The 24,452-nt window shown below is 39.7% G+C and overlaps 1 protein-coding gene across 1 annotated transcript in view; it reads right to left on the bottom strand.

Annotated features, from left to right (window-relative positions):
- Positions 1-24,452, bottom strand: part of PHEX (phosphate regulating endopeptidase X-linked) — a 226,293-nt gene that overhangs the window by 66,800 nt on the left and 135,041 nt on the right. Inside the window, exons 13-14 of the mRNA XM_002719974.5 lie at positions 19,043-19,120; positions 9,039-9,142 (exon numbers count right to left, since the gene is read on the bottom strand). Of these exons, the coding sequence (XP_002720020.1) occupies positions 9,039-9,142; positions 19,043-19,120 (182 nt within the window). The remainder of the gene's footprint in view (positions 1-9,038; positions 9,143-19,042; positions 19,121-24,452) is intronic.

Raw genomic sequence — 24,452 nt, 5'->3', positions numbered from 1 at the left:
GGCATTCCATAAGGGCACTGGTTCAAGGCTCAGCTGCTCCACTTCCAATCCCGCTCCTTAACCTCCTTAATAATGGCCTGGGAAAGGCAGCGGAGGATGGCCTAAGTGCTTCAACCCCTGCACTCATGTAGGAGAACCAGATGAAGCTCCTCACTTTGGCCTGCCCAGTCCTTGTTGTTGGCAGCCATTTGGGTAATGAATCAGTAGACAAAAAAAAAATTCTTCTCTCTCTCTCTCTCTCTCTCTTAACTCCTCTAAGAAAATAAATAAATCTTTATATAAAAAGGAAAGACACAGAGCCTAAATTCCTGTCTTCTTAATTATGGGCTGTTCTCAGTAATTTTTTTTTAAAGAATAAAATGCAGTAGAAAAGACTCTATGTGACTTCCAAAGCTAGTCAATTACAGGTGATAAAACCCTCCCCTGGCTCACGTAAGCACATCCTTCCTTCCTTCCTCCCTCCTTCTTTTTCAAGAAACTTGCTCTTTACAGTTTATCAATCAACACCGTATACAGAGGCTTGATATACTTGCAGAGGCCATATACAAGTGTTTCAGCCAAATTCTATCATCCACCAATAGACATGTGAGAAAGGCGGCTGTTACTATGACTCCAGCCTGGGCCTCTATCAGACTGTAACTGCAGGAAAGAATTCTTGCAAGACCAGCAGAGCTGAGCACACTGACCCCCAAAACCAGAGATAAAGAAGTACTGCTGTTTTATTTTCTGAATTTGGGGGTAGTTCATCATGCAGGGATAGATAACTGGATGTTACTGAAAAAGTTGGTTGTCCACTAAATCATACCCAATAGTATGAATTTCCCCCAGAAAACAGTTTTGTTTACCCAACACAATTGTTTAAAAACTTATGAAACCAGAATTCTTTTAAGTGAAATGTGCAATCACTAGTTCTCCACATTACCTAGCATTGCTTATTGTTGAGACCTGTCTAGGTCTACCCATTTGTTAACTGACTGGGCCCTGAAGACATTCAATTTTGCACAGTGTTAACTCTCAACAAGATTTGAAGTTCCTTAGAGGCTTATACTATTTCTGAAATAGTATGTGCTGAGCACTAAGTCTATTAAAATCAATTTATTGCCATGTGCAAATACACAGCAACTGAAACAAATAGTATCATCCAAATGCTTTAAATTCTTCTTACCATGTCCTCCGGGTATTCTTGCAGTCTGTGTCTGGGGAAGGACTTAGTGGATAACACAGGGAGAAGTCACCCCCAAATTTCAAACCCCCAAGTGTATGGGGCTGGAGTTGTACCACACAACGAGACACACAAAAAGAATGCAGCAGGGAAAACACTGATCTGAAGGGGAAAATACTGGCACCCTGATTTCTTCGGACCATATAAGACAGATATACATTAGGCTAAAGTTTTATATTTACCAACTCTTGAAGATAGTCTAGGGAATATGCAATGGAAAAGTCACACAGTATTTTTTGATTTCTTAAAATATCCTACAGGTTCCATTACTTGCATTCTGTGTTACAGGAAATGCTTTTGCATGCAAACATTACTGGAAGGGCCATAGACACTCCATGTGCTTTTCACGTATTTTTCGTAAGGTGGAGAAAGAGAATCCAGACATATTTGGTCACAGCAGAATGAGAGTAAGTTAATAGGGAAACTGGCTCAAAATCATTTCTGTCAAGAAGGAGCTCCTGAGGGAAAGAAATTACTTTTGACTCAAGCCAAGCAGTAAACTAAATCCTCTATTTTTAAGCAAGCTGATGAAGTGACAATTCTGAGAACCAACCCCTAAATAAGTACCTTCGGGGATGACCACCCAATTAATTTCACTCTTGCTGACATTTCCCATTGCTTTAGAAACTCCTTAATGCACATTAGTGCAGCTAAACTGGATTCCATGAGAATGAACGATAAAGGATATTTATCTCCTAAACCCACAATGAAGCAAAATGTTATTTTAGGGCTTTGTGGAAATATAACCACAATCTGCTGTTCAAAGTAAACTAGTGTAGTAGAGCTACTCCAGAATCAGCGCCATTTGATTAACTCAGGAATTTTCAGACTCAAAAGATGTCAATTAAAGCCAACAGGTATTATGAAGCTAAAATTGCCTAAATTGCACAAAAAGGATCAGTGAGCTATTTCCTTAAAAATTGATGATCATATAATTTTACCATGGAAAGAGGACATTAAATTTCTTAACATTGCTTTTCCTGAAATAAACATATAGTCTGAAGAAACGAGAATTACAAGTGTCATAATAATTTCCATTAATGGAGAACTTTCCCTAAATACTAACCAGCTTACTGCCCATGTGAAAGAGGTATTCATTGTCCACTGACAAAGAAAACTGCACACATCTATTTGTCTAAGGCCACCAAGTAAGCGAGCATTTTTCCAAGGCATGAATCAAAAATTAGAAATAGTCAAGACCATTATAATCCGACAAACAGTCAGTATCTTAGGATGACACATTTAAGAGTTTTTCAATTAGAAACCCAGGCCTTGCTCCACATCCACATGAGTAACAACATTTTAAAACTGAACAATTAAATCGAAACTGGCAGCATCTCCAATATGGAGGAACTCCTGAGAAGATACTGAAACGTCTCAAAAATATCGGTGAAAGCCTAAAACTGTTCAGAGATCTCAGACAGTAAAGGGCAGGATGACTTACACAGATCTATGACTACCCTGCTATGAGGGGTCCTCAATACGCTCATGGAAAAGTGTATTAGGAAAAAAGCCTATGCATGGATTTCAACAATGTCTGCACTGAAAGAAACTTATGTTTTAATTTCATTTTCCACAAACTTTCTGAAGCATCCTTGTATATGTAAACAATCAGAGAAATTAAAAATCACTGCCTGCAGGAGACCTCGAAGAGCTAAAACAGTCTTATACAACAAAAACAAAGCCAGAGGCATCACACTACCAGAGTTCAGGACATACTACAGAGCAGTTATAATCAAAACACCACGGTACTGGTACAGAAACAGATGGATAGACCAATGGAACAGAACAGAAACACCAGAAATCAATCCAAACTTATATTTGATCAAGGAGCTAAAACCAATTCCTGGAGCAAGGACAGTCTCTTCAACAAATGGTGCTGGGAAAACTGGATTTCCACATGCAGGAGTGTGAAGCAAGACCCCTACCTTACACCTTACACAAAAATCCACTCAACATGGATTAAAGACCTAAATCTATGACCCGACACCATCAAATTATTAGAGAACATCAGAGAAACCCTACAAGATATAGGCATAGGCAAAGGCTTCTTGGAAAAGACCCCAGAGGCACACACGGTCAAAGCCAAAATGAACAATTGGGATTGCATCAAATTGAGAAGTTTCTGCACTTCAAAAGAAACAGGAAAGTGAAAAGGCAACCGATATTTGCAAACTATGCAACAGATAAAGGAATAATAACCAGAATCTACAAAGAGATCAAGAAACTCCACAACAAAACAAACAACCCACTTAAAAGATGGATCAAGGATCTAAACAGACATTTTTCAAAAGAGGAAATCCAAATGGCCAACAGACACATGAAAAAATGTTCAGGATCACTAGCCATCAGGGAAATGCAAATCAAAACCACAATGAGGTTTCACCTCACCCCAGTTAGAATGGCTCACATACAGAAATCAACAAACAACAAATGCTGGTGAGGATATGGGGAAAAAGCCACACTAATCCACTGTTGGTAGGAATGCAAACTGGTAAAGCCACTATGGAAGACAGCTTGGAGATACCGCAGAAATCTGAATATAGCCTTCCCACACGACCCAGCCAACCCACTCCTGGGAATTTACCCAAGGGAAATGAAATCACCAAATAAAAGAGCTATGTGCACCTCCATGTTTATTGCCACTCAATTCACAACAGCTAAGACACGAAATCAACCTAAATGCCCATCAATGGAAGACTGGATAAAACAATTATGGGATATGTAGGGATATGTACTCTATGGAATACTACACAGCAGTAAAAAAAAAAAAAAAAGTGAAATCCGGTCATTTGCAACAAAATGGAGGAATCTGGAAAACATCATGTTGAGTGAAAAAGCCAGTCCCAGAAGGACAAATATCATATGTTCTCCCTGATCAGTGACAACTAACTGAGCACCTAAAAGGAAACCTGTAGAAATGAAACTGACACTTTGAGAAACAATGATTCGATCAGCCCTTGTCCTGGCTGTCAAGAACAGCTTACTATTTTATTCTTTTCAGTATTTTCTTTTTCTACTTAGTACCATTGGTTAAACTTTTTACTTAACACAGAATTATTCTTATGTGTTTAAATCCAATTGAAAATTAATCCCTATTAAAAATAAGAGTGGGAATAAGAGAGAGGGAGTCGCTGGCACCACGGCTCAATAGGCTAATCATCCGCCTGCGGCACCAACTCACTGGGTTCTAGTCCCAGTTGGAGCGCCGAATTCTGTCCTGGCTGCCCCTCTTCCAGGCCAGCTCTCTGCTGTGGCCAGGGAGGGCAGTGGAGGATGGCCCAAGTCCTTGGGCCCTGCACCCCATGGGAGACCAGGAGAAGCACCTGGCTTTTGGCTTCAGATCAGCGCGGTGCGCCGGCCGCAGCGTGCCAACCTCAGTGGCCATTGGAGGGTGAACCAACGGCAAAAGGAAGACCTGTCTCTCTCTCTCACTGTCCACTCTGCCTGTCAAAGAGAGAGAGAGAGAGAGAGAGAGAGAGAGAGAGAGAGAGAGAGAGGAGATGTACAATTCAGCACATGTTCCCTCAAACTTACCCCTAAGGGTAAAGCTAAAAACTTGTTATGGGACTCAATTCCCATTAAGTTGGCAGGTACCAATGCCATCTTATTAGTTAATGTGACCAGTTTAAGTGCATAGCTGATCATAAAGATAGGATTAAGTGTCAAAGGGATCATATAAATAAGACCAAGTGTCTGCTAATAATAATAGATAGAATTAAAAAGGAGAGAGCCGGCGCCACGGCTCAACAGGCTAATCCTCCGCCTAGCGACGCCGGCACACCGGGTTCTAGTCTCGGTTGGGGCGCCGGATTCTGTCCCGGTTGCCTCTCTTCCAGGCCAGCTCTCTGCTATGGCCCGGGAGTGCAGTGGAGGATGGCCCAAGTGCTTGGGCCCCGCACCCGCATGGGAGACCAGGAGAAGCACCTGGCTCCTGCCTTCGGATCAGCGTGGTGCGCCAGCCGCGGCGTGCCGGCCGCAGCGGCCATTGGAGGGTGAACCAACGGCAAAGGAAGACCTTTCTCTCTGTCTCTCTCTCTCTCACTGTCCACTTTGCCTGTAAAAAAAAAAAAAAGATTTAAAAAGGAGAGAACAATCCAACATGGGAAGCAGGATACACAGCAGACTCATAGAATGAGAAATGCCCTAAACAGCACTTTGGCCTCAGAATGAGCCCTTAAGGCATTTGAACCTGGCTAAAAAGCCCATGAGAGCATTTCAGGCATGAAAAGCCAAGACACTATGGAAAAAATGACCTACGGGAAAGATCTTGTGAGTGATATCCCAGTGGAAAGAAGGGACCATCAAAGAAGGAGGTACCTTTCTCTGAAGGGAGCAGAGATCCTCGAATTTGATTATGGCCTTGTCTACATAAGGTCAGGGTTTGAGAACTCAAGAGGCTTCCATAGCCTTGGCAGTTCATGACAAGAGCCTTGGGTGATCACTGACATCATAAATAAGAGTGTCGGCCAGCGCTGTGGCACAGTGCGATAAAGCCTTGGCCTGAAGCTCCAGCATCCCATAAGGGTTCTGGTTCTAGTCCCGGCTATTCCTCTTCCAATCCACCTCTCTGCTATGGCCTGGGAAAGCAGTAGAAGATGGCCCAACTCCTTGGGCCCCTGCACCCACATGGGAGACCCAGAGGAAGCTCCTGGCTCCTGGCTTTAGATCAGCACAGCTCTGGCCATTGAGGCCATCTGGGGAGTGAACCAGCAGATGGAAGACCTCTCTTTCTGTTTCTACTTCTCTCTGTAATTCTGTCTGTCAAATAAATAAAATAAATATTTAAAAATAAATAAACAAATAAGAGTGTCAATTGTTAAATCAACAACAGGAGTCACTGTGCACCTGCTCCCCATGTAGGACCTCTGTCCTTAATGTGTTGTACTATGAGAATTAATGGTACAACTAGTCTTCAAATTGTACTTTATATTTTGAGTGTATGGGTGCAAACTTGAAATCTTTACTTAGTATAGAGTTGAACTTCTGTATATAAAGATAATTAAAAATGAATCTTAATGAAGAATGGGATGGGAGAGGGAATAGGAGGTGGGATGGTTTCGGGGTGGGAGGGTGGGTATAGGGGGAAGAACTACTATAATCCAAAAGTTGTACCTATGGAATTTATATTTATTTATTTTTTTTACCTTTTATTTAATGAATATAAATTTCCAAAGTACGACTTATGGATTACAATGGCTTCCCCCACATACCGTCCCTCCCACCCACAACCCTCCCCTTTCCCACTCCCTCTCCCCTTCCATTCACATCAAGATTCATTTTCGATTATCTTAATATACAGAAGATCAGCTTAGTATACATTAAGTAAGGATTTCAACAGTTTGCTCCCACACAGAAACATAAAGTGAAAAATAATAGATGATTTTTTTAAATGATGATGAAATCAGAGCAGACCTATTGTCATGTTTAATCCCAGTGAGAGTCAAGTTGGGAATTGACAATTTCTTTTTTTTTTTTTACAGAAGATCAGTTTAGTATGCATTAAGTAAAGATTTCAACAGTTTGCACCCCCATAGAAACACAAAGTGAAATATATTGTTTGAGTACTTGTTATAGCATTAAATCTCAATGCACAGCACATTAAGGACAGAGATCCTACATGAGGAGTAAGTGCACAGTGACTCCTGTTGTTGACTTTACCAATTGACACTCCTGTCTATGGCATCAGTAATCTCCCTATGCTCCAGTCATGAGTTTCCAAGGCTATGGAAGCCCTCTGAGTTCTCCGACTCTTATCTTGTTTAGACAAGGTCATAGTCAAAGTGTGGAATTTATATTTATTAAATAAAAGCTTTATATTAAAAAATAAGAAAAGAGAAAAAAAATCATTGCCTGAAGTCATTGGATTTGAGTCATAGGATTTCAAAGCCCTAAATCCAAAATTTCTATTGAATAATTTAGACTGAGAATGAACCAATATAGGCGAACTGAGAGATAATGTTGTGAGAGAGGAGAACCATGGACAAGGGAACAGATGGCTTAAAACCATTTCCACAGAAGTTCTAAAGCCTTCTGCTTTGTTTATTTGTGCTTTTAATTTGAGTGTTGGATAGGTAGAGTAGTGAATCAGCTTTAGGCCTACTCTTAAAAGCCAATAACCTACAAGTCACTTTTTAGGTGTGTCTCGTAAGAAAGTTTGAAGAGCAAAGAGAAGAGTAAGAGGGAGAGGTGGTAATTACAGCCTAAGCCAAGGGAAGGTATAGTAGCCTTAAGTTTCCAGAAGCCAAGAAAGAGCCGGAAGTTGGAGGAGAGTATAACGAGAGACCTAGAGAGCATAAAAAGAGCCAGCCAAGGATCTGAAAACCACAGTATCAGCCAAGGGAGAAAAGCAGACCGTGGAAGCCAGACTTCCACGTCTGATGGCATGAAAGTTTAACAAAACTTGAGTATATAACCGGACAGAACTGTCAACAAGCAACTATTCTAGGGCACTGAGAATAAATAAAAATTGTAGGTGTGAGTTCATGCAGTTATTTAATTAAAGTAACTGTAACTTGCTATTTTTATACCCACTTCCAACTTTAGTAAGAACTAAAAGTTCAGAGAGACACCCACAGCTGCACAGTGCAGTGTATTTCCAGGAAAGTGACTTTTTAAAAGATGCCTTAGAAAAATAAATCAGAATCTGGAAATATGTCATCTAAAATACCAGTATGAACAACAGAAAGTATGACATACAAAGAAATATTTTTTTTTAAAAAAAGCAATCAATGGAGACTAACTCTAAGTGAACCCAAATACTGGGTTTAGCAAAGACTTCAAAGCACCCATAATAAATTACCTCAAAGAATGGAAAGAAACTCTATTCAAAGAATTAATAGAAAATATAATGACAATGACTAAACAAGTAAATAGTAACAGAGAAATAGAAACTTCAAAAATAAACCAATGAAAATTCAGAAGTTGAAAACAGATCAATAGAAATCGCCCAGTCTAGAGAAGAAAGGGAAAAAAGCAGCGAGGAAGTGGGCCATAGCAGAAGAATGTGTGATCCTAGCAGTCAAATCAGTCGCAGACAGAACAAAAAGAATGTAAATCTGAGCTAAAGAATATCTCAACTGTAAGCACTTTATTCACCTATAAAGTAGGAATGACACTACCTACACCATACAAAATTGGCAGGAGGATAAAACAGTTAAATTGTAAAGCATTTTCTCGCACACTGGAAACACATGATAAATGTTAGCTATGTCAGCATCATCAACATTAGCTAGAGGAGGAAATCATAGCTGGCTTGCTCTGTGCCCAAAAGCTCCTAAGGAAACTCTCCTACCTATAGGGAAAGGGCCTACAGGTACCTGAGAAGACCAATAAATCCTAACTGCTAGGTATCAGTTCTCATGTATTACCTCAACAAGCACCTTTCTGTTGCTCCATAATTATACAATTACTTCTGCATTTCTACCCTTCTTTATGCTGAAAGTATTCTTTTTTGAAATCTTCAAAAGTCTCTGCTGAATGTGAAAATCCACAGAAAATTGTTCTATGTATGTATGTGTAAATGTGTAGGTATATAGTCATAACTATATCTAGAAATATCTTCAATGTTTGCATCCTAATAAGCCTTTTTTCAGCATGTGTTGATGCCAAATGGGGGATCCTTAATGAGACTGAGGAACTGAACTGAATCGCAGAATATCGGAAATAAGGGTTGGCAAAACACGACACAGATTTTGCTAAAGATTATTGGCAAGCCAGCTACACTGACTTGAGGGAAACAATAAAGTTTAATCTAAAGAGACTCCACTTCCCACCAACATATTTATCTATTTCATTTGTTTTAGAAAGTACTCACTCTGTTTTTGGAACAGCTTTTCGTAGCCAGAAGAAATCAGACTGTGCTAAGTACTTGCGGGTTTGCAGGACATTGCCAAAGTAGTCAGATTCTGAAAATTTGATCTGGATAAAACAAACCACAATATCACTATTATAAGTAAAGTTAAGAGATTATAAGTAAAGTTAAAAGATCTAAAAAAAAAAAAAAAAAAGACATCAGTGCACGAAGGAGCAACAAGCAGAGAAGCCATGGCCCTCACATCATCTTTCAGCCCTTTATGTTATACCTGGATTCACAAAGCCATGACACATAATCTCAGTTACTTGCTTTTAACATATAAACCTTGAAAATCATGTGGTTATTTCTGGATCACAGTTACAAAAATAGACAATAGAAGTTATAGTCATTTACAATGCAATCCATTTACTTTATTATTGAAAGATCTACCTCAACCTTTACAGAACCTATTATCTTAGCTTTGAAATTTCGTGGCTCACGAGTCCTTGATCTTTCCTAAAATGTGTACTTTATTTATTTCTCACATAAGTTCTCCTAATAACATTCAGTTAAGTCAGCTGAAACCTCATTTAGCTTATAGATGATGATTTAGTCAAATGTTAAAATCCAATTTACTGTAATCGGCATGTGTTCATTAAAGAAAAAAATGAAAGTAATTCAGAGACCTATTTTCCACCCTAAGCACAATGAAGTAACCAGAAAAATTTAATTATTAACATAATTTACCTATTAACACCCAAAAAAGTCTCTGGTCAACAAAAGTTAATAAAATTACAGAGGCAAATCACACATTATAGCTTACATGGGAATACAAGAAGCTGATAGCTCACAACAATGTTGTACTTTAAGATAAAAAACAGATATAATTGAGTTCCATGTTTTGCTTTTCCTTTTTGGAAGAATGGCAGATGGTTTCAATTCTATAATCATTCTAGCTACAAAACTACCAATACTTATCCTACTTATTAGAAATACTATCTGGGCAACCATAAAAGCAATAGTTTGCAATGATCTTTAATGCTTTAGCTTTAAAATATATTACTGCATCAAATAAAAAACCCATACATTTGAATAAGCCAATAACCAAGAATAATCAAATTCTTATTAGCTATAGTTGGTAACTTTAAACCATAGTCTTTCATAAGCAAAAATTAAATATAGCAAATGCATATACGTATATAAAACCCTCAGGCAGGGTGAGTGATTTTCATGCAATGGGTTAAGAATCTGCTTGGGACATTCGCATTCCTGCAGGTTCAAGTTCTGGCTACTTGCTTTTAATAAACTTCCTACCAATGTGCCTGGGAAGGCATCAAAAGATGGTCCAAATACTCCAGCCCCTGCCACTTACATGAGAGAACTGAATGGACTTCCTGGCTCCCAGCTTCAACCTAATTTAGCAATGGCTGTTGTGGCCATTTGGGGAGTGAACCACTGGATGGAAAAGGTATCTCTTTCTCTATTCTTCTCTCTCTCTCCACCCCCGCCCCGTACTCTGACTTTAAAATAAGTAGGGGCTGGTGCTGTGGCTCACTAGGTTAATCCTCCACCTGCAGCGCTGGCATCCCATATGGGCACCAGGTTCTAGTTCCGGTTGCTCCTCTTTCCATTCCAGCTCTCTGCTGTGGCCCGGGAAGGCAGTGGAGGATGGCCCAAGTGCTTGGGCCCTGCACCCCCATGGGAGAACAGGAGGAAGCACCTGGCTCCTGGCTTCGTATAGGCATAGTTCTGGCCGTAGCGGCCATTTGGGGGGTGAACCAACGGAAGGAAGACTTTTCTCTCTGTCTCTCTCTCTCTCTCTCTCACTGCCTAACTCTGTCAAATTAAAAAAAAAATAAGTAAATAAATCTTTCTTATAAAGATTTTATTTATTTATTTATTTATTTGAGGAAGAGTTATAGAGTCAGGGAGAGACAGAGAGAGATGGATCTTCCATCCACTGGTTCACTCCCCAAATGGCTACAATGGCCAGAGTTGGGCTGATCCCAAGCCAGGAGCCAGGAGCTTCTTCTGAGTCTCCCATGTGGGTGTACAGGGGCCCAAGGCCATGTTCCACTGTTTTTCCAGGCCACAGCAGAGAGCTGGATCAGAAGAGGAGCAGCCAGGCCACAAACAGGTGCCCGTATGTGATGTTGGCACCACAGGTGGAGGCTTGGCCTACTACACCACTGCACCAGCCTCCAATAAATCTTTTTTTTTAAATATCCACAGGCATTACATTGTGGATATGAATGTAGATATGTAATCTAATGGCTGTAGACTTGATAGTTTATTTGCCAATATCTGGCTCACATATATAGCCCCCCCCAACATAGAGTAAATAGATTAAATCTGCGAAGAAACTTTTGTTAATGGATCATATTACCAATATTTTTTCAGGGGACCAGGCCAAAATATAAAAAAAGGAGTAAAAGAAATGAAGGTACATGGAGAAAGGCAGGAATGAAAGTTCTGATTCCTGGCATCCTGGGTGTTCTGCTTGGCCAACAAATTACAAAGCTATGACTTTCAATTGTCCCTTCCTCAAATTGCTTGGGCAGGAACTGGGGCTGATAAATAAATCATAGTATATTCACATAATGGAAAACAATAGGGCAGTTTAAATGAACGTTCTGTATGCATGGACATGAAATAATCTCAAAAACAATGCCAAGTGAAAAAGGCAAGTTGTATGTATGAGAGCCTTTAAAGCTTTAAAACTTGTAAAACAATACCATCTATTGTTTATGGAAACATCCTATGTAACAAAGCCTAAAGAAATGCATAGCAATGATAAGAATGATTGCAGGACAGAGTTTACCTGCAGGGATGGAGGAAGGAACAGAGGAAGGAGATTAGATCAAGCAGGACTAAACACCAAATTTAGAATGAATCTGCTTTATTCATTTAAAATGTGTGTGTGCATGTATCAAGCTCATATAGCAATAGTTGTAATCCTTGTCAAAGACAGAGGTGCTCAAAAATAGTTTTCCAACTGTTCCATTATTTGAAATGCTTCATCATAAAAAGAAATCTTTTTAAAAAGAAATCTTGTGATTGTATTTGAATCAATCGTATAACTGATTGTATATAAGAGATTGTATTTGAAGGTTTCCTGTTAACCTCAGAAGAAACAGAGTGAGTATCTTGTTTTAGGAAACCATCTTAACTAGCATTCCGGGACCACAGTGTTAGCCACGTGCCCCGCGTTCAAGCCCTAGTTGTTTTTCAGCTTTTATTCCCAAGACAGTTCTGCCAGAACCTTTAGAACAACAGCTAAAAAATTCAGATATGTTCTTGGGTTCACGACACTTTCTGACAAATTCTCCCAAAGGAAATTCCTTCAACAGTAACTTTTTTGAGTAATATCAATAGGATTAGTTTTCACTGTTAGATGAGTTTGCTAATTATGATACTTTCTTGTTTCATATGGGGGGTGGGGGGGACTCAACATTCAGCTTGGTCCACAGGTATTAAATAAGAAACCATGCCAAAATTTCCTAAAGAAGCGTCTTAAATATAAAAACACATTAAGAAAATTAGGTGCTACCACAGCCATGAAAATAATTATTATTATAAAATAATTAAACTCAGAGGCAGGTAATAATAATTTGCCACAGTCTATCTATGCTTAGAAGGACAATTTTTAAATTGTTTTAATTAGTCAACTGAGAATATTTGTTATTTCCCAGTCTGGTTTAATTGGTTATTCCATTTATTAAATGGAAATCATAAGTAATATAGAAAAATTCTGACTTCCTCCATTGAGATAGGTTAAATGTTAGGGAGTAGGGTGAAGTCAGTCACTGTTACTCTCATACAATAGATAGGACACAGGACAAGAAATTATGAAACTGAGCAAAACCACAGAGTACAAATTGTTTAGCTCTAATACTTTTTTCAATGTTTCTAATAAGCAAACTAATGATTCAGTAGGAAGAGTACAAGGAAGGAGGGGGAGAAGGTAAGGACTCAAGTTAGGAGTCAAAGCAGTAAATGAATCATGGGCCAGCTTGCTTCATTAAATAATAGAAAGCAGTAACAATAATGTTAATAAAGGCTATGGAAGACAGTAACAAAACCATATTTTATGATTTGTAAAGACTAGCATGCAAAATTATATATGAATATCAATTACAGCTACAGAGAAACACAGAGGAGCAAAATAACACAAGCCAACAGAAGCATGTATTATTATGTTCAAGTATCAATATTATTGGTGCTTTTTCAGTTTCCTTTTCTCTTTTCCCAAGCTTTTCTGCTAAGTGATAATACTTTGACATTTTCAAGTATTTCAAAAGGTCCTTGAGAAAAAAAATTCGAAGCCCAACCATTGTTTGTTGTAGGGATTTCAATAAGAATCAAGGCACATGAATATTTTAAAACTACTTGAAAACTCAAAAAACCCTAAACTCTGCAAGAGACAATTGGCTCAAAAGCTTCTTGTCCTCTCAGTTACTGGAGAAAATCTAGGTCAAGTTGATAATGACTTTCAATCAATTTCTTCTCTTGACTTTTCAATTGAGTGAACTTTAGGGAACAAATTGGGGCTCTAGTGTCATTCCTAGGAACAGCTGTCTAGATTATACAATTCCAGAGAATCTAGATTCCCCTTCTTGAAAATCCTATCCTGGATGCCAAGCATCCAACAGCACAGACAATATGGAAGAATAAAGGTACTATCCATCCCTCACCACGACAGGTAAGGAATACACCCGAAGGGCAGACAAAGGAAATATGTTCACATCTCTGCAGATTGTCTGTTTAAAAGATACTACACACAGCAATGGAAGTATGGATTCTAGGTCACCTCTCATTTAAAGATACTCAGAAATATATCCAAATATCTGTAAGAAAGATTTTACGTTGGGTACCCAAAGAATTTTCTGAATACTTAATGGAATACAAATTTTATATTTACATTTTCCCTTATTTAAGCAGCAATGCAACATGAAAGATGGGTGTGTTTGGATGGCTTTACCCACATGTAACATGTGTATATACATATCCACACGCAGAGATGATTTTCAGAATGTGCATGGTATACTGTCCAAGACGCAGTTCCCATAGCAGCTACACAAGCGTGACTCTAAAGGAGAGCCAGCCAACACACCAGTACTGGAAACCAGCGCCCCATCTCCACACTGGGGATGGGGGTAGAGGCAGGAGTGGTCTTGTGTCTGCTCTGACCAGGGGAGAAAAGCAGTTGGAGGCCACCATAAGAGCATTACAGGGGCCTGGCTGGAAAGTTGGCGGTACCTCCAGCCTGTACACACTCAGCTCCAGAGCCACAGAGGCCAAGGTTCACTTGAGAGAGCTAAAGGCAATTTTTTTTTTTGCTTTTTACTAAATAGTAAAGACTTATCTTAATGTCTTAACAACCTCTTTTTGTGGAGCATACCATCTGAGTATAACCTCATTCTAGTTCATTTACACACATTCATAGACATGAACACTCATATGTTCCACCAACAAGAGCAACTAAGACCCACCCTAGAGAATAGTATGTGGGCTCATATATTTAAATATCTCCATATACATGTTTACATTTATAGGAAAAGTCTTCAAAAAGTTCATGTAGGGGAAGACACTTGGCATAGTATTTATGACACCACTTGCAATGCCCTCATCCCATATCAGAGTGCCTGGGTTCAAGTCCCAGCTCCACTCCCAGTTCTAGCTTCCTGCTAATGTACACCATGGAGGCAGCAGGTGATGTTCAAGTATTTGAGTTGCTACCACTCTATAAGAGACCTTGATAGAGTTCCTGGCTCCTGGCTCTGACCATGGCCACTGTGGGCATTTGGGGTAGTGACTCAGTAGATGGTAGGACTCATTCATTCATTCCCCCCCCCGAATTAAATAAAATTTTAAATAACAGTTAAGTTCATGTAAAATGCATGTTATCTTTTAATTTCATTGTCTATAAACTCTTTGAAGTATAAGTATCACTCAATAGAAACACTGATCTATGAAAAATTATGCTTTTCCAATTCTTCCGAGTAACTGAAGGCCAGTCATAATTCTGATTTTAGTTCCTAGTGCCATTCTCCACTATCTTTTTTTTAAAGATTTATTTATTTACTTGAAAATCAGAGTTACACAGAGAGAGTAGGAGAGGCAGAGAGAGAGAGGTCTTCCATCCGCTGGTTCACTCCCCAGCTGGCCGCAATGGTTGGAGCTGCACAGAGCCAAAGCCAGGAGCCAGGAGCTTCCTCTGGGTCTCCCACGTGGGTGCAGGGGCCCAAGGAGTTGGGCCATCCTCTACTGCTTTACCAGGCCATAGCAGAGAACTGGATTGGAAGTGGAGCAGCTGGGACTCGAATCAGTACCCATATGGGATGCCGGCACTGCAGGCAGTGGCTTTACCCACTACACCACAGCGCCAGCCCCTGCACTGTCTTTCATAAGGTTGAGTGAAGTGCCTGATTGAGCTGGTTTCTCTATTTCTTAGCAATAGTCTCTCAGCTACACAACCCTCTTGCCCTCTGTTTTATAATGTTAGGGGCTGGGAATAGGAAAACTCTGCTTCCCAAGTGGCATTATCAATTGGCTTTCTGCCAACTAACGGCAGGAAGAGAAAGGGCGCCCTTGATGCTCTTGTCTCCCCCTTACTGTTCTTTCCTAGCTCCCTCCTTGTTCTTCTGACAAGGACTCTGGAAGAATCTTCAACTGGTCCACTACAGCACAGCTCTGCCAAGTGACAGTACCATCACCTCCTCCCTTCTGTGTTCCTGGGCACAGGGCGGGCAGTTGCTTCCTTAAGTCATTACTATCTGGCTTACCCACTTACCTTCCTCTTTTTTGCCTTCCCATCTATTTCCTGTATTAAATTCCCTGTTTGAAATACCAGTGTGCTTTTTGCTTTCCTGGATGATAAAACAATCTTCCCCAAATTGCACAGACTTACTGTTGACTCTGTTTCCATTAAGAATCCATGAAGCAGAATGTTCCTTTGCAAGGCTAACTTGAAAATAGGCTGATGCCTACCTTTTTAGAGTAGCTAATAGGCTTTCCTGCATGCTGGTGTCAGTTCAAAGACAGGGCATTCAGTTCCTTCCAGCTTTTCTTAAAGAATATAGGAGGACTGTCGTTCAGAAATGCTTTGCAGGTTATGTCAGTTTACTTTGTCTACCTCAGAGGGGAAAAAATGATGTGATTCTTTCTCCCATTTGCCTCTCGATTCGTTTTCATTTGCTCTTATCTCCACTTGAGCCCAACTTCAGTTGACAACCTTTCTCCTTGACCTTCATCTGATCCATCACCTAATCTCTCTCCTCTTTACTTTTGCATTAGTACCTGATGAATCATATCTTCACCTGTGTCAAATGTAGCACGCTGTTTTTCATTTATAACAGCCTCTCGTGCACAGAGCTTGTATTACCAGAAATTTCTCACAGGCCCTGTGGAAGTCCTTATCTACATGCTTCTTACAACTGAAAACACAGTCCCATTGTATACCATCGATATTTCAGTCCTTTTGCTATGAACCTCAGTGGTACTGTTGCCGTACAATCCATAACATTATCCTTAGCTATTTTCAGATTGGGTTTTATTTTTTTCTCTATCCTTTTCTGAATCCAAACGTCTCTTTTATTTCCTATATTTGGATTTTTTTTTCACCAATGGTGTTCTAAAGTGTCAGAAAATCTTGGGTGTAATTTTTGTCTATTTTGGCAGTGAGTCAGATGAAAATCATTTCTTCACAAAAAGACTTAAAAATCATGGTGTCTAGTGGCTTCAGTTGAAGCCCTGAAGAAAAAAAGCAGCATATACAACATCGCGTTCTGTTTGGCATCTGCTTTGTTTACACAAAAGATACTGCATTCAATGACTCCTTAAATTTGGGTCTCTCAACTCAGACAGCAACATATTGCCAACAAAACTTGATCAGCTAAGTATTGTGAGCTGGGAATACTGCTTTATTGGATTAAAGCCTGGGACTGTTCCATCTGCACAGCCTTTTAAATCAATTTGAGGGACCTGGATACTGCATGAGTTAATTCATGATGACTTTTCCAAACCAAAATAATCTCCTTTCATAAATGTGCATTGAGAACGCCATAAGTAACACTGATTTTGCACTCCTTATACGCCAGGGTTGATTCCACGCACTTAAACTATGTTAACCTATGTGAGCCTCACAGTGGTTCTATGAAGGTACTTCAAAAAGGTGAGTTTGTTTTTGTGCAATAACTTTTGAAATTGGATATTATCATCCCCATTGTGCAGATGAGGAAAATAAGGCAGAGTGGAGAGACATACCTACTCTAGGTCACACAGGTAGCAAGTGGAAGACTGGGAATCTCACTCCAGGCACTTTGACTCTACACCAAACTACCTCTCAAACCTTCTTTTCCACATCTTGACTTGGGATATTTACCAATCATACATCATTAGTATCCAGGTTCTCCTGTGAAGATACTTTTGTGCCTTGGTATGGATCTTCTTAGTAACAGTTCTTGCATTGGCCCACACAGCTACCACAATAGGGAGGTTACTATGTGTCAGGCATTGTGCTAGCTGTTCTTACATTTATACAATCTCATCTAATCTTTCCCAAAATACTAAGCCTTGGTTACTACTGTCAGTATCCAGATAAGCAACGAGAAGGTAACCAAGTAAGTGACCTGCACAGGAGCAAAGCATTAGGAAGTAGAAGAGACAGAATTCAAAGCCAGACAGTGACTCCACAGCCGGAGCTCCTAACCACTTGACACCAAGGCTTCCCCTCTTCTCTTATTCCTAACTTCTTTGGAAAACTGAGCCCAGCAAGCCGCCATCCAGCACTTCTGTCCTCTAGCACAGCTGCCTAGCCAGGACTCCTTCTCCAGTGGCAGTCAGAGCTTCCCGAGCCTAGATTTTAGCATTGGCTCTGACACTGGGGAGATCACTTAAGCTCTTTGAATCTCTCTATCCTTTCTTGTGAGATGGCACTAAACACCATCTACTTCACAGGATCACTGTGAGGATTAAAAGATAATGTACATAAATGTGGCAAGTACTTCAGTGTTTTTAATTACGATAATAATAATGGGATTTTCAGCATCACCTTAACAGTGAAATAAGATGGGCTATATGAGTTGTAAGCTACTGTGGAGTATAATATTTTATTCCGGAGCAATTGGATCAATACTTTGAAAGGCCCTATTTTGGAGGTCAGTGAAGAAAGCCTAAAATTAAAACTTTCTCTCACTTTTAAAAGGTCTTATAAAATTCATAAGTTCATTCACAAAGCTAGAACTGCTTACAGATCCATCACTTATAGGACCATGGTTTCAGGAAAGAGCTATACCTCAGAATCACAGTTATTTAAAGAATTTCAGAAAACCACTTTTTCAAAAAAATGTAGTAAGTGGTAAAAACAAGAGTTTTTTTCTGAGGATGAGAACCCCCTTATCAGAATTATTTATAGGAGGAGAAATAACAGTGGATGTAATTAGAAAGGCCTGCAATAAGTATATCTATTGGAAAATGTGTGTCCCAAGATATCAGAACAAAAAACAATTATTACTATTTCTGATCAGTAACTTACTAAAAATGCATAGTCCAACTTAAAATAAATTACAGTATCATCTGTGTATGTACTTAATTCACCAAAATAATCATAAGGTTTAATGAAGTTAACTCACAGTAGGCAGATTTATTGCTCTTCATTTAATATGAATGAAGCAAATAAAAAGCGTTTAACAACAAACATTCACCCTTAGAATACGTTCACTAATTGTAAGTCACTCAGTATGCTTAATTCTTTCCTTTGTGATTAAATTAAAGTCAAATCCCAATCCGTTTGCTTTATGTTACCCACTCAGCTGTGCATTCCTCCTGACACTTCCTTTATTTTGAATCTGATCTAAATCTTGTGATATGCCTGGCATATTCTGGCTTAAGTCTGGCCAGGAAATTAATCAAAAGTTGGTGCTTTCTGGCACCACCAGGTTTAATTGCTTAGACTTGGGTTAGTTGAAAGGCATGAGGCCAGTAAAACCTGCCAGAAAAAAGAATACAGTAAATTTAGCACTTACTGCCTTGAGGTCTTCATGAACATAAGTATCATTCATTATAAACTCAGGATAGCCAACTTTGGCCAAAACAGCTCTCGCCTATAAAAAAGGGGGGCAGAGAAAAATGATGTCAGTTTCAGCACTAAACTCATTAATAATCGCAGGATGTAGGAATACAATCTTCATCTGAGAACTCCACCTACTAAATATCTACTTTACGCAAGCACTGTGATAAGCAGAAAACAAAAACAAAAATGAAATTTCAATATACTAAAAAGTGTAGCGAATCTAGCAAATAACTATCTTGTACAAAACTAAAATACAGGTCTCAAGAGAAACAGACAGTATGTTACCAAAGCCTGCAACAGAGACCATTTCCTCAAGAGGAAAATACTTGAAAAGATGGTCAACTTTAGTCTTAGAGAATGGTTAGTATTTCAAAACACAGAGTTGAGAGGAAGGTCACTGTGGGAGAAGAAACAACAGTGGCAAATGCAAGGAACACAAGCTATTTGTGAACCATCCATCTGTCAAGGGGTTAATGTACAAAACACATAAGCAACTCAACTCAGTAGTAAGAAAACAAAAATCTGGATTTTAAAATCAGCAAAGGATCTGAAAAGACACTTCCCAAAAGAAGATGTATAAACGGCCGGCCAATGGGTATATGAAAAAATGCTCAACATCATTAATCATCAGGGAAACACAAATTTAAGCCACAGAGAGCTATCCCTTCACCTCTGCTAGGATGGCTATTATCAAAACAATAAGGGAAGACAAATGTTGATGAGGATATGGAGGAAGGTGAACTGCTGTACACAGTTAGTGGGAATGTAAATTGGTAGAGTCTCTGGAAAATACTGTGGAAGTTGCTCCAAAAATTAAAAAGATCATGTGGCCCAGCCATTCCACTTCTGAGCATACAAAAGAACTGAAATCAGTTTGTCAAAGAGATAGTGACACTCCCACATTCATTGTAGCATTATTCACAATAGCAAACACACAGAATGAACTTAAGTGCCCATGAATGGATGAATGGATAAACATAATATCATATAGGTACACCGTGGAATACTATTCAGCCTTTAAAAATAAGAAGTCCTGTAACTTGTACAAATGAGGAGGAACGAAAAGGACATTATGTTTACTAAAATAAGCTAGACATAGACAAACAGTACATGATGTCACCTATATTCAGAATTGAAAAAATTAAAATTCATAGAAGCAGAAAGTAGAGTGGTGATTGCCAGAGGCTGCAGGATGGGGTTGGGGAGATGACAGTTAAGGACACACAATTTCAGTTAGACAAGATGAGTAAGTTCAAGGAGGCATTGTACAAAATACTGATTGTAGTTAATAGCAATGTGTTACATACTTGAAAACTGATAAGAGAAATTTTTAAAGTTATCACAAAATGATATGTATGGTAGTAGATTGCGAATTAGCCTGAGTTAGCCATTCTACAATGTATGTACATGTGGAGGTCTTCAAAATGTAATTATGAAAAATAGCATGGATTTCCAATATTTCTGCACTAAGATAAAATTATCTTTTAATTTCATTTCTCTGCAAACTTTTTGAAATATCCTTATTGCTGTAAACTGGATATGTTATCCAAAGGCCTATCTGTTAGTGGCTTAGTGTTCAAAGTCTCCTGCTAATGGTTAATAGAATACTGCTAATGGATTAAAGGTGGAGATGTGTGAAGGTGGGGCCTAGAGGAAGTGACCAGATTGGATTAAGCTATTGAAGTAGGACCCCATGAATCATGGTGGCTTTATAGAGACACATGAACACAGAGGTTGAGCAGGCTCCCCATCTCTCTTGCCTCCTGGTTTGCCACATCATCCACTGCCCTCATTAGAATCCAAATTAATGGAGCCACCTGAACTTGGCCTGTTAACCTGAAAAATTGTGAGTGAAAATAAACCTTTTCCCTTATAAGTTAGCTCCTCTCGGGTTTTTTAGTTGTAGTAATAAAAAGCTAATTAATATACTTACATATCAAAACATCCCAATGTATAATATAAATATATAAATGTTTCACCTGTTAATTTAAATAATATGGAAAAAGACATGGATTCAGGAAACATATGGCATAAAAAATGCAAAGTAGCTTGATATAGTGAGACTGTGAAGTGCATGAGGATGGAAAGGAGAAAATAATGCAGGAAAATTGACTTAGGGCCAGGTCACAGGGATTCCTGAATGTCCTGCTAATGTGTCTCTATTTTATTTTACAGCTAACAGAGAGCTAAATATTTTCAGCAGGGGAGGAAAAGGAGACATGACATGCTTTGGGAAGATTATCTGTCCAACATTATGAATGATGGCCCAGATGCCAAAATGTGCAGAGGCAGGGAATCCAGAATAATTTAAAATACATCATAACATTATAGCCATCTTTTTGAGAGACAGAGGTACTAATTATCTCTGTAGTTTGCAGCATATAGGGAATGGATAAAGGAGTATAAGGAGTGGCCAGAGGAGCTATTGGCAAACTATGGCTCCAGGACCAAATCCAGCCCTCCCTCTCCCCCTTGACCTGCTTATTTTTATTTTTATAAGAAAAGTAGTACTGGAGCACAGCCATCTATTTACCTATTCTCTATAACTGCTTTTGTGCTACAGCTGCGGAGTTGAGCAGTTGGGAGACCCTGTGGTTCACACAGCCTCAATTATTTTATCTGGCCCTTTGTAAAAAATGTTTGCCAATCCTGCTCTATAGAAACTTCATAGTTCCATGTAAAAATCTCTCCCCACACCTCAGATTCTGGATTTCACAAAGACAAAAGAGCAGTTTAAAATTGTACTGTCAGGGCTCTGCCCAGATCCCCTGGGGTCCCTTTATCATCTCTGGACATCCCACCCCAGCATCTCCGCTCGCTTCTTTCCTAGTGGCCAGCACCTCAGACTCCCTTGAAGGCCTGCTCTAGGGCTTTTAGAGCTCCTTGCCTGCACTCTCCAAGAGCTACTTCCTGTGAGTTTTGCCTTCTGTCCACTCCACCTCCACCTCCACCCCCACCCAGGCAGCCATTCGGGAAAGAATGACAATACCAAGAGTGTAAAGCCCAACTCCTTCGCCTGGATTCAGTATAATCCACAGTATAAAGTATACTCAGTTCTCTGAGTATACTTGGTACTTCCAGAGTTCTCCAGAGGATCAGACCAGTTCAGAGATGTTCCTGGAAACTGCACCGTGACCTGCCTTTTCCCTGTCCTGCTTATCCCATTCCCTTGCTGGTTTCTCTTGGGAGAATGTGCTCTGTAAATCACTCGCACACAAATCCTCATCTCCAGACCTGCCTGTAGAAGATCCAACATAAGATTCAGGGACTCCAGAAACATGTTGGTTTTATTCCAGCAAAGCAAAACCAGTAACCCTTGCACACTGCTCTTCGTAATGACTTTTTCCCCCCTTTAGTCCCTTTCACTTTTTCTCATTCAACAAATAAATAGAATTTCCTTATCTTCCTTGAGATAATTCAAATAATAAATATCAGCAGAACCCTACAATTCAAGACTTAGAGAGGATTTCACAAGTGCCATAGGACACAGTCACAATGGGTTTTGCTATTCCACAGACTCAAAGATAGCACAGATCAGATTTGACCTTCAAAACACTGTGAGTTGCACATACTAAAAGCCTAATGTAACCCAAATAGCAGATAACTAGAGGTTACAACTCTTTCCCCCAACACCAAACAACACATCATATGTCTACAGGTTACCTTCTTCTGGGAGCTTTCTATCGTTTCCATCACTATATTTAATTTCTCACTGTATTTTATCAATTCACTACAAGTTATATGCATAATAATAGCAAATAAAATGCCCTAGCTTGTTTCCCCAAGAAGAAGAAATGTATAAGCTCAGTCAAACAAAATTGTTTTCTGAACAATCCAGAGCATGTTTTTCAATCCTTACCCTCTGGGACCCCCACTGCTCTACAGAACCTAACAGAATCTCTGACCTTCTACACTCCATATGCAGGTCATTGAATCCTTTTTTATCATTTATTTAGCATCACCATGACTTGAAGAGAATCAAAACAGTGATACAAAGAATCCCTGTTTACTTCCCAAGGATACATATAGCTGAATGAGGAAATAGTACTGGCAGCAACGTGGCCAACAGCTGACTAAAGGGCTCTTCTTTCCAAAATGTGCTGTGTGTATATATACCTCAGTTCAGACTCACGCTCCTTCCGCAGAGTCTGTTGTCAGTTCCACATCAGCCCACCCCACACTATTCTATGTTCTTCCCTGAGAAGCTTCAGAACTTCATCTCCCAAAATCCCCTGGTACATGGCCTCGGGCTAGACTGCCAATGAGAAGCACCTGTGGGAGACTGGAAAGCGGGGAAGAGAGAGGTGCATCAGTTATGCACTGTCAGCAACCATACAGCAGTCACGAGGGCATCTTCAGACAGCAGAAACAGCACTTGACGGAAGCTTCTGGGTGTTCTTCTAAAAAGACCCTTTGGGGGTGTGGGCAGCAGTGATCATTGGCACCTCTGCCTTTCACCCCACAACCCTCAAAATAGATGTGTAAGCTTCCAGTTCCCCATGTTAAATGTTTTCCTGCTACATAAACTTAGAGGAACAAATGTTTTCTTGAAAGAATCCTAAGGCAAGTAATGATCCACTAACTTTTTAACTTCTTTAGAAGAGAAGCACCCATCATTTGATAACTTGCTGAATGGCCAAGCATTGGTGAGACAGGTCTGAAATCAATTACCTCACTGGTCACGGGGATGAGAAGGAACGATAAGTCCCACCAAAACCACCGAGGGAACAGTGGTATAAATTTTGACCATATTGCATATTTTATCCCGCAAATTGTTACCTAGGCAGTTTGTGGCTGGTCAAAAACTGTGGAGTTTTCCATAACCAGTAAGGGCATTTCCATCCCTTATGAATACAAATATCTGGAGAGGAGCCACAGCCATCATCTGGACATCCTTCCTCAGGGAGGAAGCTCAAGCAGCTTCTGAGTTTCACGACCTCCGTGACTGGGCAAACCACTTAACTTTTCTGAAGCAAACGCTGCACATTGTCTACCCAATAGCCAATCTCCATTTCTTCTGTTACAATCAGAACCCCAGTTCTGCTCTGAACGACAAGGGATTCCCCCCAAAATTGTTGCACCACCTGCCTTCCTTTACAGCTGGAGTTGGCTATGGGATCTTGGCCAATGGCATATAGCTAAACGTCCTTTGTGACTCTTCCAAGAAAGAGAGACTCTTCTGGCATTTGTTTTATGCCTTTAGTCCAGGATTTCTCAGCTTCAGTACTACTGGCTTCTGGGGACAGATAATTCTGATCATGGGAGCTGTCCTATAGATTACAGAATGTTTAGCAGCATGTTTGGCTTCTATATATTCTGTAGCAAACCTTCCCATCCAAGTTGTGACAACCAAGTGTGTGCAG

Source organism: Oryctolagus cuniculus, chromosome X (assembly GCF_964237555.1).
Source record: "Oryctolagus cuniculus chromosome X, mOryCun1.1, whole genome shotgun sequence".
NCBI classification, from domain to species: Eukaryota; Metazoa; Chordata; class Mammalia; order Lagomorpha; family Leporidae; genus Oryctolagus; species Oryctolagus cuniculus.
The sequence above is the reverse complement of the archived record's forward strand: the minus strand, read 5'-3'. Positions and strand labels throughout refer to the sequence as shown.